The sequence below is a fragment of the Mytilus galloprovincialis genome, chromosome 7, assembly GCF_965363235.1.
Source record: "Mytilus galloprovincialis chromosome 7, xbMytGall1.hap1.1, whole genome shotgun sequence".
NCBI lineage: Eukaryota > Metazoa > Mollusca > Bivalvia > Mytilida > Mytilidae > Mytilus > Mytilus galloprovincialis.
This window is the reverse complement of record NC_134844.1, coordinates 57,635,121-57,657,404: the sequence shown is the minus strand read 5'-3', so window position 1 is coordinate 57,657,404 and position 22,284 is coordinate 57,635,121. Positions and strand designations below refer to the sequence as shown.

The window sequence follows — 22,284 nt, the reverse complement described above, 5'->3', positions numbered from 1 at the left end:
GGGTTAAACATGTTAGCGGGATCCCAACCCTCCCCTAACCTGGGACAGTGGTATAACAGTACAACATAAGAACGAACTATAAAAATCAGTTGAAAAAGGCTTAACTCATCAGATGGACAAAAATACAAGTGGACATGGTCGGGTACTTATACATCCCGACACCAAAAGACACAATGAACAGATCTGAGAGTACTCGCAGTTATCTGACAGCTAGTTCAAAGCCACTAACACTAATAAAAAAATCATGCATCTAAGACTAAACTAGTCTTTATGATTTGTCAAGCTTTTAATCGTCCTTACTAGTCTATACAAGTTGTGAATGAATTACAGTAAAAAATCTCGTCATGAATATCAAATTATCAAACATCAAATAGTATAATATAACAATAACAACTGACGAGTCCGATGTTCTCAACTTTGGTCAGGCATATTTTTAGGTAGCAGGTTAAAAAAAAACTTTTATTTTTAGTTCCAAGCTCTCTTCTGATTGTGCCTGTTATAAAAGAGGGAAAAAAGATACTAGAGGGACAGTCAAACTCATAAATCGAAAATAAATTGACAACGTCATGGCTAAAAATGAAAAAGACAAACAGACAAACAATTATAGTACACATGACACAACATAGAAAACTAAAGAATAAGCAACACGAAAAGTTTGTCTGTAAAATTAAAGGTTATCCATGTTAACATTTTTACCTATCATTTTGTTTTTTTTTGTTCACACATTGTTATCCATTAATGAAAGTTGATGCGACTGTCATAAAAGAGAGAGGTTTAGCTAGATATGAAGCAGATTTTGTCCACCATTTTAATTTCTACATAAGGAAATAAAATTGAAAATGGAAATGGAGAGTGTTTCAAAGACACAACAACACGACCAAAGGGCAAAAAACAGCCAAATGTTGGTACTAAGTCAGAAATATGACAGTTGTTTTTCATTCGGTTGATATGTTTGAGCTTTTGGAATTGCCGTCTTATAATTTAAAGGGACTTTCCTATTTTTTTGAGTTTCTTCATTTTTTTGTTTTGTTATGCCTTAGTAGTTTCATTAGAGCCAAACGATTTACCATAGATGCATGATGACAAAGAGAAGAATATATTCAGTTTAAAGTAAGTGTATATATGGTATGATTGACAATGATACTACTAATGGAGTCCATATAGCATAGATGACAGCTAATATATGTCACCACAAGGCCATCAACGCTGACCTTAACCGATACCGAATAAACAGTCATAAAATGCAATTTTTAAACAAAAATATCAGCGGCCTGATTTATGACTAAACAGTAAACGAAAAACAAATGTGACAATCAGCAACTATCAACGGTAACTCTTGCAATATCAGGCTCTTGGATGGAGACAGGCACATGTAGAATTTGGTAAAGTTAAACATCTTATGAGTGCTAAATCCTCCTTTATCCAGGAACAGTGGTGTAATCGAAAAACACAAGAACAAACAAATCAACTTGGAATGTTAAGACCCACCAGGTAACCACAAAGCACAAAACATCTTTTATCAACGACAAAAGTTACAAAATAGGAATCTACAAATTATCTTCATTTTTCAAATGTGATAACGAATGAACAAACTTACTAGGTTTTGATAAAACAAAAATTCAAATTCATGGCTTGACATGAAAGAAAAATGTCACAATATTCGCCCTGTACCGAAACAATGAACATCGACAAATATATTACTGTTTTTCGGATTGAAAATGATTTCCAGAATTCTACAAGAAGTGAAGGGAGCTTACTCTTAACAACAAGTAATGCATTTAAAAAGTTTGTTCACCAATAACTCATGTGAAAGAGATTGAAATAAACAATAATGTGTTCTAAAAGCTTGTCATTTATAATAAATTTTTGACTCAATCGGCATTCTTTCGTCAGTTGATAAAATTTCAATGGTCTTTTTAAACTGCTTGTGATGGCTACAAATATTACATTACAAGACATTGGTTAACCAGAAGCGAAGCCACAGAACATTTTACAATTTCTTTTGTCATCTTCAGATAACATGACATGATAGTGAGTGTCCTGTATGTTACATTTATAAGCATGTAATATATATACAATAATTAAAGATGGTATCACTAGACGACATAAAATTTATTCAATGGTCTCAAAAAATTTTGTTTAACTTTTAAAAAGCGTTAACCACTGATTCACATTAACAATCATTTCGTTTGTTTTTGTGTGTGTTGTTAAATGTCTGTACCAAGTCAGAAATATGACAGTTGATTTCCATTCGTTTGATCTGTTTTAGTTTGGGATTATGTTTTTTTTTCCATTTTTCTGTTTTTAATTTCCCTTAAAGTTCGGTATTTTGGTATTTTCTTTTATCTGAGTGCAAGATGTGTAGTTATAGTTAACTTTAATGAAAGAGAAAATATAAAACATCACAAACGGTCCGAGACCACAATTGTCGTCCCTTGACAAATATAGTCCCTAGTGTTGACAGTGGGTTACTTGCCATTAATTTTCATACTCCTTCCAAATTTATTTCTCCATGTTTAATGCCTCAAATTGCAAGTGGGGGGGGGGGGGGGGGGGGGTGAAATTACACTGTAAAAAAATTTGGGTCCAGAATTTTAAAGGAAAGTAGTGATTTGGTCCAGGTGAAAAAGGTTGAAAAATAGCACTTCGGAAGCTGTCAAAAGATTTCAAGACACCCTAAAGATAAAATTGTCCATATTTTGAGTTAGAGACGATGAAGTTTTCTATAATTTTGATATAATTTGTCCCAAAAGTAGTACAACACACTGTAAAAGTTTCTTTGAGAAAGCGCAGGTGGGATTTTTTTTATTTTCATTTATGTTCTAAAAGAAATGCACTACGAATTAATTGTGGTCTCGGACCAAACAGAGATACGCACTCTGAGTCGGACCTATATATTTGATAACTAAAAATTGTCTTCATCTTGAGTTCTTGTTAGTAAATACAATGTATTCGTTATAAATTTTATTACAAACAAAAAATAATATCGCATTTTCGCAAATTTTATTACAAACAAAAAAAATATCGCATTTTCGCATTCGTTATAAATTTTATTACAAACAAAAAAAGATATCGCATTTCCGCCAATGAGACAACTGTTTCAAAGAACAACAGGTCGATTTTTGCAAAACATTTTACTATGCATCGTCGCAGAAAAAATTTAATCCTATGTATCTAATGTTGTTACTTAGCATTCCATTTTATCTTACTAATAACTTTGGCTGAAGACAAGATAACAGTAATACAAGAGTGGTTCACGTAATTAATTCATCAAGCGATTAAATATAATTTCATTTTCCTAAGACATGTAAAAGTCAAACTTTAATTAAAATTTATTGCTTTAATTTGTATTCTAATGAAGAAAACTTAAGTTACACCTACGAGAAAAGCGTTCCTTATTTTATTATAACCGGATGCGTCTTGTAGTTTAAATAAAAATATAATCAATCTTGCTACTTTATACATTAGATTTCTATATTCTCAACATGTGAGATCATTAAGATTCCTAATAACTTGAAATACATCAAAGTGTAGAAGCACTGACTACTTTTATCGCGGGACTTTAACCTTCCTGTCTAAAAATTGTGCTACTAATCTGGTATCAAGAGGCATTAAATATATTAGAAGATATGGTATGAATGCTTTAGAGAGACAACTATCAATTATAAAAACCAAAGATATGAACAATTTCAGGTTAACGTTCTGCCATAAGCAGTAAGCAAACTCAAAGTCATCAGAAATATGATAGCTTTTTTTCACTAATTTTCGGTGGTCGTTAACGTTTGGTTTTATCAGTTTGTATGTTTTTCCTCCTTTTTGAATTTGCACTGAAGTGCGGTCTCCTTTTTGAATTTGCACTGCAGTGCGGTCTCCTTTTTGAATTTGCACTGAAGTGCAGTCTCCTTTTTGAATTTGCACTGAAGTGCGGTATATTAGTTATACTTTTTTCTGATACCGGATAGGAAAGGGTGACAGAGTATAATACAGCTCAAAAAAGAAAAACTGATTAAAACTAGTATACCAATAAACAAATTCCAATTATAGCAGATAGCAACTAATGACAAGATATGCATGCCAAGCTCCTAACTTAGGACAGATACCACAAAATAAAAGACAAAGAGTACGTATGAGGGTTTGGATGGGGTTAAATGATTAAAGAATAATGCCTTTAAAAAATGAAGATTAGAGAATAACGGGCAAAAAAATGAAGATTAGAGAAAAAAGGGTTTAATTTTTTGAAGATTAGGGAGAAAAAAGGGGTAATTTTTTGAAGATTAGAGAAAAAAAGGGTTGAAAATTAAATGTTTACAGAATAACAGACCCCCCATCCAGACCCTCGCGTATACTGACCTACGAGAACATTTACTACATCCGGGTTAAAACCCCAATAAGAGCTTATGTGGCCGAGTTGTGTAAGTAGTCGAACTATTGTTTTACCAAGGTTGTGAGTTATTTGCATTGGTCTTCAATCTTAGTCTAGGATTGTAAGTTTTCACCGGAAGTTGGTGGTTCTCTCAAGGCACTCCAGCTCTTACACCAACGAATCAATACACATATAATGTAACAAGCCACTGCATGCTTAACTTAAATTCATCTTTTCCAAAATGCATAAAAAATGACAGATTTCTCATTGCATTCTACTTGTCTTTGTTTAAATGCGTTACCGAAAACGATTAATAATGTTTTCCGAAAGAATATAAGGGACATGTTTTGATTACAAGGTCTTTAACTTTGTTTTGCATTTTTCTGCAACAGATGCGCATTTCAACAATGAATCTCTCTTCAGTAAATCAGATACTTATCAAAAGATAAGGAGCTTGTACACCAAAATGAAAGTAAAATATAGCTTAAACCGCACAAAGAAGCAGTGGCAGAAAATTCCTTAATCGAAATTTTGTTTCTTTTGATTTTGTAATATCAAATGTAAGTATCATACATGCCGTTTTTCCATGTTTGTTTCGAAGTTCTGGCTGGTTGGAATGTAGAACCCTTGGGGTCTAACAGTCCACCAGGAGGGGTATCGGTATGGGCTTTGGCTCATTGTTTTATGCAGTACAGTGACGTATAGTAGACAGCATCCATTTATTTTGGACCCTGGTCGATGGTTGTCTCATAAGCAATCATACTTTATCTCCTTGTTTCTATACTGGAGAATACTGCTTTGAACAATATCTTTTTGCATCATCAGCAAAAATAAAAACCATATAAAGCAACAACAACAAAAAAAAAAAAAAAAAAGAAACGAAACATAATTACTTTTGTATTTTTATTCAAAACGGCATTAATATCTGGTTTAATGATTACCATGAGGAGTAACAAAAACAGAAATCAAATATCATAAGTAACAAATTAGATATCACAGTCATAATATGAATTTTTTCGCCCCTTTTTCCTGACTTTGAGACTGTCTCAAAATATGCCTTTGAAATTGTGAATGATGTTTGGAAATACTAATTATAAAATATCTACTTGAACATCAACATATGTGTTTTGTTTATGTGGATACTAGAACTCAAATGTAGTAATAACGAAAGCTCTATTTGAAAGTTAACGGTAACAAAATACAGTATAAACGCTTTTGCACTCATTATGCAAAACAGTTCAGGGATGTCACAATAGTCTAAACTTTCAATGGTATTTGTATGCGCGATTTCAAGAAAAAAATATTTTTCTATTTAAAATATCACATGTAATAATTGAATAAGTAAACTGTGTTTGTATATTTTGAAACAGTCTCTAAAACGAATTAATTGAAATCCCCAAAGTCGGCAAAGTTCCTTGTACTACAAAGCGAGTGAAATTCTAAACATTGAAGTAGAAAAATAAAAAAAAGATATTGTTTATCATGTTACTGCTTTGAACATACAATGCATGTACACTAAATTCAAATGATAAATAGCATAACAGTTCTAATAGTAATTTGCATGTAACCTAACACACACATATAACTTTAAAAGATTGATTTATATATGAGGGTATGGATGGGGAGATGGTCTTTTTTCCTGGATCTTTGTGTTTAGCCAATTATTTTATAATCTAGCACCCCATTACAACCTATTCTGATTTTCTTTCATCTCTCTTAAATTTATAACCTTATTTTATGTAACTATTCTTTGTTTCTAATCTTTAACCTTTCCTTTATTCTGTATTCATAGTGTCGTTTATTCTCAATTATGAAACCCCATCCTGACCCTCCTATATGACCTTAATAACTAATACATAAAATTACTAATTGTCTTAGTACAATTGAGAGACAATTAAAGTCGTGATTTTAATGGGACAAATATAGATATCATTTTGGAATAATAAATGTCATCCAACACTGTTCTTTGTTCAAGCTAACATAGAGGTATTTTATAAGCAATTTAATTTATTCCCCCTCTCTCTGGCTCTCCCTTAAAAGAAATAATATCAAATGAAGAAAAAAAACATAACAGATTGCTCTTTAGTTGTATTCGGACCTGACACGTTAGGAAGAAGCAAGTATTTCTGTGAAAACAGAGCATAACGTTTTTGAATTGTCAATATGCTCGTATGTTCAGGAAAAGTTTAGTTTATATCCTATTTTAACTTTAATTTTGTTTTGACAAAATTGATATTTGATAATTTTGTAATAATTCAACCACTGACAAAAACTATTTTGACGAAGTTCGTACTGTTTGTCAAGAATGTCAAAATATTGCTCATTTAGCCTATTTTGAAAAATCTGACACATCTTATTTAGTACGCCAAAGTCAAAATAGTCATCCAGCTACCATTTTTGCAGGCCGTATTGGAGCAGGGCCAATCCCCCCCCCCCCCCCAAATTGGACTTTCTCTTTTAAGATACTTTAAAAGTTCATGACCATTGAAGTTAAATATGTTTAAACAGCAATTATTATAGTATAATGAGAGAAAGTATGCTCGGTCGATTAAGAACAGGCAGAAAAAAAACTATCGAAATTATGTTTTGTTTTAACTTGATCTTGCACTGTTGAAGTCCATGTTACCAAATCATCTGCAAGAGAAACACTTTTTAAATTTTTGATTTAGAATAGGTACCAGTTAATAAAAATTTAACATGGGTTAAGTATTAAAAACACTACAAAAAGGGGAAACAGTTACATACACATATCCTCTACTGGTATACCCAAAGACAAATTATTTTTGGGATGATGAATTTAAATATTATATATATAATAACGCTATCGTAGTGAGGTGAAGTTGCAGATATTAATGTAGTTTAAGGGATGAAAACTATGCATACATTCCGTAACAAAAAAATGGATGGAAAATGAAAACAAACAATATAAATATCTTACATTAACATACACACGCGCTACACATATACACATGAGTAAACACACATATTTGTAAACCAATTGTTATCAAATGATACACAATAATACTGATAATTGATCAAATTAATTTTATTTAGACCAAATAGGTCAGATACACATTTCATTTTGAAAAATGAGCGGGAAATTATCGCCCCTTGTCTCAACAAAAAACTTGAAAGTAAACCATTAAAACTAAACATTTCTTTTGTGTACTCTGGCGAATTTCAGCCAAGATTGATGTAATCAAATATTTTTACAAAATTTTGCTAATTTCTACCTTGAAAATCAAGAAAGGCATTGTACTTTCAACCAAAATAATTCCATGTTCAAATATACACCTTCTTTCGAGAATAGTACTATCTTAATTAATATAAATTACTAAGATAAAAATGCTTAGTACAAAAAAGGAATAACATTTGAAAAATCCTCCAAGTAGCAACAAAAAGCGCAAATGCTTTGACAACATTGTTTTAGCAAGCATTGCATATATTTTGGAATATAGTTCGTTGAGACATGCATTCCTTTTGCAAAATAACAAACAAAAACGCTATCTTATAGTGATAGTTTTACCGGTATATTAAACTTTCATCGAATGTAAAATGAAACGGGTAGTAGTGCGTGAATAAACGTTATCCGAGCAGAAACTTTCGTACTTATGTTAAATATTTTTTTTTTTATCTTTTTGAAAATAAAAAAACACGTGCTTATTTTAATCAAAATTAGAACGACCCTTCAATGTATCACATTATAAAATGAATATTCAAAATATATTTTTCTTATTAACCTTGAATGAAATCTATGATGAATATTTATCAATGCCTTTTTAATATATTGAAATATCAAATGGAATGCATATATAAACGAGAAAATAATGTGCATTATAATGATATTTGGATGGAAAAAACTAAGAAGCAAAGATGAATACAAACAGAATATCATAATATAAGTTAAGATGATTGTCTTTTTACTTTTCACGTTGACAAAAGCTCAGAAGAGTGCTCGATGTCTCTCTCTCGGTTGACTTTTCATCCTAAAGTTAATACCACTCGTGTCTACTTTATGCTGTTCCTTATTCATATCCACAAGTCGAGCGGTTGCTGCCTCATGCCAAGTTTCGGGTAGAACAACACAATCTGATCATTCATAGATACAAATACAATCTACCGACAGACAATAAGGGACTAAGGATCTAAGCGTTCAAACACTTTCATTCCATTCTAATACCGTATCCAAATTAGTAAAGTGCAACAATGACTTCCGGTTTGAGTCTACAGTCGAGTGTTTTCCTACAATGCAAAAAATGTGTTCGGTTAGTAAAGCAGTTATATAGCGTCCAGTACTGTATAATTTTTTTTTATAGAACCAAATTTAGATTTGAAAGATCAAAATTAATTTCAATGTCAAAAATTTACATTGTAAAATTGGCTCACTATAATATTGCACGATTTTTAATTTGACAATTGCCCAAAGCACAGCTAGTTAAATTCACATCACGAGCAAGAAAGGCGTTAAATATCACATAAAATATTACATGCACATGTAAGCTTGACCTGTAATAAAATATTAAAGCAAAATGAATAGCATGCAGACATATGTGTTAAAAATTAATCTTTTGTGAATGGGGATATTTTAATTTATAAGTTCATAACTTTGAACCCACCTCTTCATTCATCTCCCGCTCAATTTCACTATAATTAGGAGGTACGTCTTCTGCATCTTCTGTAAATGCTGGGTTATCTTTTACTAAATTTTCAACACTTCCTCTACACGGGAAAGCTATAGCAGAAACACTGCTACCAGTTGATATAGTCCGTGCTAAACTGTAGCAATCACTACTAAAATTACTAAAATTACTATTTGGACGGCTGTTCATATCTAATGCAGAATCTTCTTCATCAGACGTATCATTTGATGCTGCCTCCTTGGTTAAATCATTTGAACTTGTCATTGAGCCAAGGAGACCCACTGACGCAAGTCTTGTTAAAACAGGAAGTAAGCTGCTGCGTCTTCGCTTACCTAAAAATAGATTACATATTAATTGAGTCATGTTTGTTTTTAATTACCAGTGCTTGATGTTATCTGCTTTTGGTTTATTCAGTTTCTACAATAAATTTTCTCGTTTTGTCTAGAAATTCAAAGCCTTTTGAAAAATCTATTAAAATGGCAGGTAGAAAATGTACTTATGTCCACTTAAGGCAATCGGATTAAAAATCATTCTTTTCAGAAGTTTAAAAACATACCTTCAGGAGCGCATGTCTGAATTTCTTTTTCGGAAGCACCTCTACGTCTACATAAACTCTGTAGCTGACGCATTTCCATCTGAAAAGAATAATTAAAGAATTATAACTTCAGAAAACTTGAAAATCAATTAAAAACAATCGGAACAATAATACTTAAATATTACATCGTACCTACATGTTATCATTTAAAATATTTGTTTTCAGATTGCCTAATGCCTTATGCAATTTTTTTATATTTGGGAATGGGCTCTTATATTTTTATTTGGAACAAGAGGTCAAGTTAGCCCTAATTCTACTAGTTCCAATAAATTCACATGTTTAAATGATAGATACTAATAAAAACGTTTTATATCTATAAAAACATGAACAATTCGGTTACTTATATATATACGATGTACATTTACGACAAACGTCTACTTTAATGTTAAACTGGTATATTCAACACCAGAGAAATTAATTACTTTTTTATTGCTTTAGCCTTTGGCAAACATAACACATAGTAATAAGACATAAAATAATAAGTAAATGCCTTAGATATATCATGTTAAACATAGTAATATATATTAGATATTGTCAAGTTATTTTCGTATGAATTATACAAACATTGTCATACCAAATACACTAATTATCGGCTGACCTTGGACAAACCGTATATAATCAATTTACATAATTGTTTATTTTCTGCTGTGTCTATAATTGTATGGCGCAATGCGACTAAAAGTTTTTGATAGGTACCCAACGTTATACCACAATGACGCTGGGACATAATTACGACCCTAATACGGATTTTGTAACTGATATACCATGATTAATTTAAAGTCTAGTTATATAAATTGAAAATACATACACTTTATGTGTTTGTTAGTTTCATTTTTAATATGGCACATGAAATATTGCCACTGGACGATAGTCAATTATCAATTAATCATTCTCTTATAACTACTTGGACAGTATTTTGATTGAAAAGGATAGAATAGAATAAAATATTTATTATTCCAATCAAGGGCCCTTGATGGGCAGCATAACATGTATATACATAAAACAATACATCATGATTTGTAACAGAAATATCAATTTTATTCTACTTCCGAAAATGTCACTTTACTCTGGGGGATTTGTTTTAAATGACTCGTACATTTTTTTCAAATATGAAAACCAAATGATTTTTTTTTAATAAATAAAATATAGTTTTCCTAAAAATTGCAAACATTGTTGAATTCTTAAAAGTTATTTTTTTAGATGCATAAACAGGTCAATGTTTTTTTTTATTAATACTTTAAAGGGAACAAAACTATTATTACTTTATTCACACCACAAGCGATCATGAAATTTGCGAGTCTTGCTTATTTCTTTTTGGCAAAAGAAATATCTCAAGACTTCATTGATCAGCATTTTAAGAACGCAGACGACTGCAACAATTTATCTAATTAACTTCACCTAATTAAGCGCACACATGCGCAGTAGCCTCTGAGCATGACATATATTTACAAATATGGACACCATATAGGTCAGATCAATTTGCACAAGGTATTCGTCAAAGCAATACAAGCGATATTAACCTAAATGTCAAAGCTATTTAATTAAAACTTTTTATCTGTATGACTCATCATGTCAAATTCTTTTCATTTGTGTTCTTAATTAATTATGGTCTAGTCAAGAAATAGATATGATTACGTTGACAAATGCATGGAAGAAATTAATAACTTTATTTTGACCTTAAATACCGATTTTGTAACTAATATAAAATGATTGATGTGTATGACTTAATTAATGTCCAGTTGCAAATATTTCTTGCATAAGTAGGACAATCTTACTGCACTATGGACTAAAAAATGATTGATGTATATGACTTCGTGTATTTAAATAATGTCCAGTTGCAAATATTTCATGCATAAGTAGGACAATCCTACCATATCAAAATTTATACACCTTGGACAACAAGAAAAATGAAAGCGATAGCTTACTCTTTGTAATTTCTACATTCATTCTACAAAAAACCTCTATATAATTCTACTTTCATTCTAATAATACTTACTCTATATAATTCTACTTTCATTCTAATAATACTTACTCTATATAATTCTACTTTCATTCTAATAAGACTTACTCTATATAATTCTACTTTCATTCTAATAATACTTACTCAAATAAGACTTACTCTATATAATTCTACTTTCATTCTAATAATACTTACTCAAATAAGACTTACTCTATATAATTCTACTTTCATTCTAATAATACTTACTCTATATAATTCTACTTTCATTCTAATAATACTTACTCTATATAATTCTACTTTCATTTTCATATCACTCGCTCTTTTGACTGAGCCTCTATATTGCTGTTTTATGATTTTTAGCTGAACTTGATCTTTTTCTTGTATCACCATTACAAAACCTGAAATACATCAATAAAAATACCATATTTCATCACCAAGTTACCTATGAAAATTACTAATGGAAGAAAGTCCGGGTAAGGGTCCCCCATTTCTTTATTCTTAAATGTTGTAAGTAGATATAGGAAGATGAGTTATGAGTGCCAATGAGACAACTCTCCATCCAAATAACAATTTATAAAAGTAAACCATTATAGGTCAATGTATAAGTATCTGTTGCTGCTTTTTATATAAGTCAACCCCTGCTTGTCATGCAAGTCTTGTACAAAGAAATGGATTCAAGTTAAAAAACACGCGTCATTATTTATTCATTTAATTGATTTAAGCAACATATCCATTTTATTTGTATAAATATATAAAAAGTCAAAATAAGTAAATTGATAAAAAAAAAAAGATTACGTTATTTCAAATTTTATTTGTATATGACAATTGAATAAATTATTAACTGTAAGAAAATTTGGCGTCGTTTTTCTACACAGGTGAAGGAAAGTCATTACTGTCAAACAGGAGTTAAAGTATAAAGACTGTTGGATTATTTCCAGAAGAGTGATTCATTTAAAAAGTAAAGCAGACACGTTCAAACTAAAAGGACAGTAACACCCATCAATGTACTATTAATAAAAATGATACATTTTATTTGAGAGGTTATATCGGGATTCTCATTTCCCCAAATACAGCTTTTTTGTAGTGTTTTCCCACTTCCCTCTTTTTTCCGTCTTTATTGCCAGATGCTACTTTTCACCCCCTATATGCCACATTCCCACTTTTTTAATTTCCCCACCTTTTTACCCCAATATCACAGATCTCAAACTCGCGCAATCCCACTATTATTTCTTTTTATTCTTTTTGTGTTATAACTTATAGATACATTTGCAAATCATACAATTGTATTGGATATGCACGAGATATTTGCTGCTGGACGTGAATGGAACACCGATGCATTGCTTTCCGCGCAAATTCTGATACCAGAATACTTTATATTTCTTTAATATAGAGGTATTTAGTATTACTGACACAACTTTCTAGCAAAAGATGTAAGCTAATACAGGTTGACGGAATGCTTCAACAATGATAAAATAACACACCAGATAGTAAGCTATAACAGGCTATAGGTTTGCTAAATTTTATTAATTTCCATTTTGATGAATTTTTCATATTATAAGGTCTGTTTGAAGTATTTCATATTTTCATAGAAAAAAAATCGCCAGCTTTGGTACTGGTGGAAAAAGTATAGAGTGGTTATTGAAACCTTACATCTTTTAACTTTCAAATGGTGGAAATTGGGATAAAAATTAATAAAAAATCTAGCCTAGACAGACAAAATATGTGCATGTTGCTTACGGTACCAATTAATAGTGAATGACCCATTTAAATGCAAACAGCATGTAAAAAATGTTAACATGACAAGTTTCGCAAATGTCACTTTTAGAGTATTCTATAAGAAAAGTGTATAAGGAATTATTTTTGTCTCGTACACGAGCTGATTAATGCGCGTATTTGATAAAACTATCGGATGACATGTAGCCACTGGCTATTGGATAAAATGTACAAAAAAAATCAAATGTACTTGTTGACTAAGGTCATTAACATCATTTAAAAATAATACTGTTTCTCTTTTATCTCATGAAATGTCTATCAAAAACATTGAAATGTATGGTATTTTTCAATTAAGATCTTCTAAGATATTTATTCGTTATAGGTTAGTGTGTAAAAGTGGAAATAATATTAAGTGCAAATAGGCATAAAATGCATTCTACCTTATTTTAGAATTTAAAATTTAATCTTAGATTAAAAACCCATTTTAAAACTGAACGGAAAACGGAATTTAAAACTGAATTGACTCGTGAAATGTACGGAGATAAAACAGTAACATAATTATTTTCAACTAATCCAATGTTGCAAGTATATGAGTCATGTAAGTGCAATCTGTTTATCTACATGCAATCACCATGGATGTGTACAAATTCTAGACATTATTTGTTTGATACTTACTGTTAACAATCCTGACCAGTCTCCATGGAAGAATGATTGTCATTATTCGGGCTGCTTCCGTTTCAGGATGCGCCCATAATCCTTCCCAGAATGCAACATCAAGAATCCAAGAAACTAAAACAACAAACGCATCGAAAACCTGAAATGGAAAAGTGACGAACAGTTATGATACTTTCTACATTTGATTTAAAATACTTAATTTTTTACAAATTGGGTTAAATACGACATTAGCTGAATTCATGAACAATTAAATATTAACATGAAATAATAAAGACCATTAAAAATATATCGAATTTCGAAGTTTAAACTGAAAATCGGGTAGTTCTGAAAAACCAGGCACAACAAAAAGTTAATCTCAATCAACCAATGAAACAAATAGAAAACAACTGTCATATTCCTTAGCTTCTATAAGCAATTTTCGAAGGAATAGAGAATTAAAACTGGTTATATTACTAGCTAAACCTCTAACTTGTCAGTTGACAGTTGTTCGTAGTTCCGTGCTAGTTATAGCAAGCGTGCCATTGATATCTAATAACATTTCAGATAAAACTATGTAATAGTTACCTCTATTTTATGGTTCAAGAACTTCTTTCCCATTGCTAAAACCTTTAGAAATGTCTGCAAATAATCAAGATAGAAATCATGTTAAGTGTTGGCAATTTGTTACGAAACGTCCTTACATCAACTCGTTTAAATTTCGCATATTACATAAAGCAATGCAATCCGTTGATGTTATAGAAAGCCAAATGAATAAAAAAAAAAGGAATATTATCAATTAAATATATTGGAAGTTCAGGAGCAGTCAATTTTAAATTAATTTTGTTTTTTGTAATTGTAAAATAAACGCTTTTATCGTACTTTGTTCTAGATATCAGAACCTCTTCTGATGAAATAATTTATTGGAGACACACAAAGAAGACCGAAGAGTTACTTGTGCAATGTTACTTTAAACCTAATAGAAATAAAATATGAAATCTAATTACCTCTAATAAAAGTATGGTTAAAATAACAAAACTTCCTAAATGAAATGCATGTGTCAGTTCGTGCAGAATGTGATGAGTATAAATTTTATGTGAGTCTTTAAAAGTATGTTTATGATTTCCACCAGAGCCTCGTTTGTGTAGATGGTGATGGTGGTTGGCATGGTTATGACCTTTATGAAGCTGTTTTTCAACTGCAGCGGCAAATTTATTTTGAATACGGGTAATTTCAGGTCCATTCACTTCCTGAAAACAGTCTCTTAAAATGAGAAGTATCGACTCAAACTCCGCCTCATCGTATCCAGATCTATTAAATCTACCCGGAAATAAATCGAATATAATTTTCTTTGCTTCACTCTCCATTAATTGCTTTTCATGAAGTTCATCTGTAAATTTACAATAACAGATATGAAAAATACATCGAGAATATTAGGTATAAAATCAAATCAGCTGAAATTTGCGAAATGTTACCTTGAAGTAATGTATGTTTGTGTAAACATTACATAGAAGAAGCTTTTGATCTATTATATCTAAAGATAAATGCACACAGAATGTATTCTATGTAGGTTTTAAGTATTTTTCTTTACATCTTAGAAAGCAATGTTTATATTGTTGATAATTTTATAGTCGCCCGGTCTAGTTTTATAATTATTTTATTTGATCAACGTTACAAATAAGATCAGACATAAGTTTGACCAATTTTGGAAGTTTTCTACTATATACACAATGATAATAAAAAATGTATTGAACAGGCGCATAAAAATACTGAATTCTTAAAAATCACTCGCCTTCAAAATTTTGGGTCGAGCGTTCGAGATGGAGGTAAATTAAGAAAAAAATTTCGAATGTACGAAATTATTATAATTTTATATTCTTTAATTTTAGCAAACGTAAAGTTAACACTTGACTGATTTTAAGAATAAATGCAGTTATTTAAAGACAGGGGAAGTATTAGACTAGGACGCTTGTATGCAGGTAGTACTTCGCTCAAAAGAGTTATGAAATTAGAAATCGGAGACCCTTCAACACACAAGTACCTAAAACAGGTTTACAAATGAAGCCGTCATGAAGTCTTTGTGTCGTTTGTTTGCATCCTAATGATGTATTCGCAATGGCGTATGCACGGATCTGCATTTATTCATACAACATACTTTTGGTTTACTTGCAACATAAAAAATCAAATAACAATCAAAACACATTACGAAAAAAGTCTGATTATAATAGTGTTACGTCAAACATTGTCATATGTCTCGCTTCAATACACATATACATGTTCTTATTAATGTTTATCAGATCATGGGTATGACTTTTTCGCCTTTTTTGTTATAAAAACAACATAATTTGATCGATCAGGATATCAGCTGTCAAACAGAAAATAAGTCATTCATGTAAAGCAGAAGAATAACAATGGTCAATGATTGACAGTTTAATTGTGATGTATTTCATTTGTAATTTAACAGACATTACCTTTCATTATCAGAATATCCGATATGATCTGACCAATTACACATCCTGCGTCAAGAACAGCTAATGTACTCAGTAAAATCAATGCTACATGTGTGTGGAGTAACGTTGATAGTCTCTTTTTTAACCTTAAATAAAATGAAAAATTTAAACAACTATAAAATAATAACATTCTATATTTAACCAATATAATAACAATGTTATTGAAGTAAGGTAAAAATAGATACAATGATACAGATATAGATCTAACAAGAGAATAATAGGGCTCAAATATGACAACCCTGAAGAATCTATTTGTAACTTGATTAGAATAACAAAGTAGGGAATAACAGGGCTCAAATATGACAACCCTGAAGAATCTATTTGTAACTTAATTGAAACTACCAAATTGGGAATAACAGACCTCAAATATGACAACTGAATAATCTACTTAAAAAATTGTGGAACAATGACAGCGGTTTTATTTGGGTTTGACTGGGATTTTGTTTTAAAACCTAGTGTATGTATAGTGCTTTATTTACATTGTTTGAAAGTACTTTTTCATCACTTTTAGTCAATCAAGACCTGTAATGTTGTCTTTGTTTCCATTATATATTATGTTTATGTATTGATTTACAGAAAATGATTTAATCGGATGATTGACATTTTCTACCGTTAACTCAAAACAGTCATGTATTGGTTGGAACAATCATGTCGTGTCGATATGAGAATTAAACACTTAAGTTTTTGTTTTATTATTTAAATGATATACATGTTTGTAACTTGGTAAATTATACCATCTGGATGCGTCTGTGTTTACTTAATCTTTAGGTTTCTGTGTTTTAGGGGGTTTGTTTTCTTTTTTCTTTTTGGCCTGGTGTTGTCAGTTTTTTTTACTCCTTCGTTATATACTCTGTCCTTAAACACGAATCACAAAGTGAGGGCTACTAAAAAAACGCTACTGCGAAACTTATTTTGTGATATTTCTAGAAAATTAAATTAGTATAAAATATTTTCAGACGAAACACGATTTGGTATTAAACTTATCCATTACAAATAAAAAGTTATATAAAAAAAAATGTAGACTTATTAAATTTAAGGAAAAGTTTTTAAATTGTGTATGTACAAATCCTACGCTCTTTGTGCTGAATATAATGTAGGATTTAGGATTCTATGCATACTTATTGTCATCTGAAACGTTTATCGTGTGCATTTTATTGTCTTTATATGAATAATGAGTAATGACCATCTCATTTACAGATAGGTATGTTTATATGTGACAAGCTAAATCCAATAAAATGCCCAGCTGTATGACATGACTTGTCCTCGTGAGGTATTTAATAGGACATAGGACCGTATTTGTAAAAAGTAACATATCCAGATGACTGCATGGATCTTCCGGCAGGACAATGATATATGTTGCCTTACAATAACTGCTAGCCGCCTTAAAATGTATGTTACTAGGAGATCATTACCCACCTGCATCTTAAAAGTTTACAATCGCAATCACGTAGACACAAAAAAGACTCGCGTATATCAATTTTATATTGTTTTAAATCATACAAGGAAAAACACCCACCAGTATTTTGATAAGGATGTAATGGCAATAAAACAGTTGTACTTTAACCTCTGGTGTAATTTACAGGCACAATGTATACAGTATCAACTAGATGTTACTTTATTTAATTTAGTTTAATTCTCATCATATAACAGACACAAATTTGTACTTCCGTGTGAATAAGCATGATAACATATTAAGAATGTCAAAAACATATTGCATTTCAATTTCGATTTTTGTACAAACTGTCTTTTTTAAACAGTAGACATTGTGAGCTACACTTTCTTTAAAGAATCATATCGTGATTATGTTACTGGTACCAGGTCTTATTTAGTTACTTGTTCAATTCAATTATATTTATATCGTTAGATCAAAAATTATGTTCAGTTATTCACATCTTGATTATGTTATTGCGGACAAGTATATTTTAAATACACGTACTTGTAAGATTCAATTATATTCATATCGTTAGATAAAATACATGTTCGGTTTAGTAAAAGCTTTTGGAAAAGAAAGCATACGTGTTGGAAGAACACGAACATGAAATTTACTAAAATAGCCAATATACCAATTTCGTAACATTTTTATTGCTGATGTTCATTTTGTAACTTTCTGGAATGTCTTCTATATAAAGGTAAACGTAGCTGATATCGCATAACAAGACCATGTTATCATCTTTAAATGACAGATTTTAATTCAAACCAAACCTTTGTGTAAAATATTGTGTTCTGCTCTAAATTTATGTTAGGTTGTTTACTGCACAGCAACCAATTTTGTTACCAAGAAAAGTCAACTTGTTTTGTTACGTTTGTTAATAGGTAGTTTTCGAAATAAGACTTTAATCTTACTTTAATCTTAACTAACGTTATTCAGTTTTAGAAGTCATAGGTTTTCCTTTGTATGACATTTGCTATCAATATGCACACAGGGACATATTCAATTAACTTCTCAACTTTTTATAATGACTCATACATGAATACGAAAATAACTTTATGTGGTTTGATAGCCAATAACACAATCATTTACGAGAATCATTATGAAGATTTCGTCAGCTTAATAAAGCATCATGGCAAGGTTTTTGACATGTGAATTTCATAAAGAAAAACAGTCTTGTCTTCGGTATTGTGAGGTAGTTCTGTAAATTATTTCCTCATTTCACATTTTCTTCATCTTTTTACAGAAACATTATATATGTCAAAATATTTACATAAGTGCTAGCCCAGAATTCTGTCTTAATATAGATTAAGATATACTTAGTGATACCTGTATGGCGAAGGAAGGTTGACGTTGATTTATGTATTAGTTTCATCGCGCTACAAGGTCTGTTTATTAATGCCTCTCTATGTCTAAAACTGACGGCTGCATTAATATAACTATATATTAAGAAAATAAGTCGTCCATCTTATATAATACAGGAATACACAACTTATTAAAATTCTTATCATGTCAAGGACCGCATACATGGTAATTTTTCATTCATATTATATGAATTATGATAGCAAAAAGTCATTGATTATATTTCCTGGTGGTATTTTAGGAACAGTTTTGCCAAAATAACGTTGATCAGCTGATTCAGTTAAAACGATTAGTTTGTCGTTGGCATGTCTCGAAACTTAAAACTGTAGAAAATCCTTCAGTTTTCCATATTATTCGTAAATGTATTTTTTTGGCCAATATGTGTTTATAATTTAAAATTCAAGAAAATTCATTCGTTTGAAATATTTTCGTGTTCTTACTTCTTTTTGTCAGATGCACATTGTTGAGAAACTAACATTTGTTAATATCAGATGAAAAAGTGCAACATGCAGATATTATCATTATCATTATTTTATTATTTGATTTATTTAACGTCCATTTGTTTTATGTTGATAAGTAAAATGAATCAAGTTATCATATTAAATCTATATATATGTGTAATAATTATCAACATAGTACTTCAGCAAGGATGTCATATCTGCCCTTTTATATTTTAAATTTGCAAGTGGAATACTATTTGACAAATGGAATTTAAATTTTCAAACATTTTGTCATTGGACACCAGAATTTCAATCTTAAAACAAAATTAATTGTATACATTGTGAGATTTTTATATTATCCCCATAAGAAAATAAAAGAAGATAGACAAAAGAAAAAAGAAGAAGAAAACAACATACCTGTGACGATTGTTTGGTTTTCGTCTACCTGGTAAACAATTATTATTATTTTCCGTGCGTGGAATCATATTTCCAGAAATATTATTTTTAAATCAAGTAACTGCGATTGATAATATAATTTAATCCAATAGAAATTATCAATATTTTTTTTAATATTTAATCACTTATTAAGCAAAACTAGTTTTTGTATAGTCCACATCACATAAATGAAAAGCTAAAGAGATGGTCAGAGAATCCACAGTCATCCACTTTAAGGAAACTCAGCAAATGTAATTTGACAAAGTAGCTCCGAACAGGTAAACACAGGTAAAAACATATAGGTGAGCTGTTGTTTCACCTGGATCACTTAATGAGACACACACACTGTAGACATTACCATATAAATGAACGAACCAAGCAATATATATACCCCCTGTTTTTGTAGGTTGTCATCTATGCTGCTCTTGACGAATAAAAAATCTGACATGTCATTATTTAGACAAGTTGTCATATTTTATTGCAATGGGGCTCGATATTTGTTAGTTCTCGCCATAATGATTCTCAATGATTGTTATTACAATACGTTATTGTATTGGCATATGTCGATTTTGCCAATTTTATTGCTTAGTTCATGTTTCTGACGTAACATATGCAATACCGTAATTACAAGGAAATAGATTGCTCTACTTGTCTAGATGAACGCTTGCATATTTAAACCGAACCGACACTTAAGACAAAAAGAATCATGTTTTCATACATGACTTCAACTGTGAAGAAATTATACTTTAATTTTAAGGCTAGACATTTATATAACTACAAAGAAAAAGGTGTTTGAGTTAAGGAAAGAAGAAGCTGATTCATCATGTTCAAGTTGTAATATATTAATTATTTCAGTATTTTATTTTATTTTGTTTTCATAACATCAGATTGCATTTAAGAAGTTTAATAATAAACAGGTATAAAAAAAATACCAAGGGGGAAATCCATAAAACCTAATAAACATAAGTAGGACTATATCAACCAACAAATGAAGAACAACTGACATGTTCCTGACTCTGTATAGGCATTTTCAGAAGAAAAGTGTGCCTTTGCAGGAAATAGTAATATTATAACTGACAGATGCTGGACATTTGGAAAGTTGATTTTACACATTGAAAGCACTAAACTGAACCGTTTTGATCTAGAAACAAAGTTAACAACAATTTGAAGCTCTCTTAAAAATATACATGCTTCAGTTATTCATATATGCATTTTTTTAAATGTAGTTTTGCAAAGAAAATATTTATAAAATGTAATGGTACTTCGAACGTTAAAATTTAGCGTTTTCTTAAGCAACCATGACGTACATGCAATTGAGATTGATAACGCATGTGATTTGTATAAGTATTGACTTGCTGAAGTTGTATGCCAATTGCACATACTACTATATATCATTTGAATAATATCATATTTTCTACAAATGTAAAACTATTGTTCATGTCTTTTATTCTTGAAAAAGGCATTGATTGGACTTATTATTTCAACTTTTAATTGTATTAAAGATTTGCCCTCACTAACAAAGGCCTACATTTGAAGATTTTGATTGTATATTAAAATGTATGCGTAACGCAATACCGTTAATGTGACTATATTGCTAGTAGACGTCACATCGTATGTCTTAAGAGCTATTTGGATTTTCTAAGCATCTGATTTTATTAGAAAATAAAGCTCATTGCATTTTTGTATCAATTATATTTGAGAAATATAACATGAAAAATATGTATACGATAAAAAGTAAAAACACAAAAATACTGAACTCCGAGGAAAATTCAAAAAGGAAAATCAAAAATCAAAAGGCAAAATCAAAAGTCCAAGCACATCAAACGAATGGATAACAACTGTCATATTCCTGACTTGGTACAGGCATTTTCTAATGTAGAAAATGGTGGATTGAACCTGGTTTTATAGCTAGCTAAACCTCTCACTTGTATGACAGTCGCATCAAATTCCATTACATTGTCAACGATGCCTTTGTATAAAGGATTGCGATCAATGTTATAAAAAAAAGAGTCGAAATAAAAGAGGGACGAGAGATACCAGAGGGACAGTCAGACTCATAAATTGAAAATAAAATGGCAACTTCATGGTTAAAACATATAAGACAAATAATAGAACAACAGGCACACTAACATTAACGGTACCAATTTTTCTGCACCAGATGCGCATTTCGACAATACATGTTTCTT

General features: G+C 30.5%; 1 protein-coding gene across 1 annotated transcript; it reads right to left on the bottom strand.

Moving 5' to 3' along the window:
- Positions 1-5,252: 5,252 nt before the first annotated feature.
- On the bottom strand, positions 5,253-20,449 carry LOC143083359 (uncharacterized). Its single transcript, XM_076259616.1, has 9 exons — positions 20,081-20,449; positions 16,394-16,518; positions 14,930-15,312; positions 14,511-14,564; positions 13,947-14,085; positions 11,841-11,956; positions 9,560-9,638; positions 8,980-9,335; positions 5,253-8,605 (listed from the first exon to the last, which is right to left on the bottom strand). Exons 1-9 carry the CDS (start codon positions 20,146-20,148, stop codon positions 8,588-8,590), a joined length of 1,338 nt encoding a protein of 445 aa, XP_076115731.1. The 5' UTR covers positions 20,149-20,449; the 3' UTR covers positions 5,253-8,587.
- Between the last annotated feature and the right edge of the window lie 1,835 nt (positions 20,450-22,284).

Bases quoted from the DNA above. Each gene is read 5' to 3' on its own strand.
- LOC143083359 (XM_076259616.1), bottom strand. From the start codon at position 20,148: ATGATTCCACGCACGGAAAATAATAATAATTGTTTACCAGGTAGACGA. The intron at 14,086-14,510 runs GTAACTATTACA...TTTCCATTTCAG, and splicing joins TCTTGAACCATAAAATAGAG to GTTTTCGATGCGTTTGTTGT. The intron at 11,957-13,946 runs GTAAGTATCAAA...GATGTATTTCAG, and splicing joins ACTGGTCAGGATTGTTAACA to GTTTTGTAATGGTGATACAA.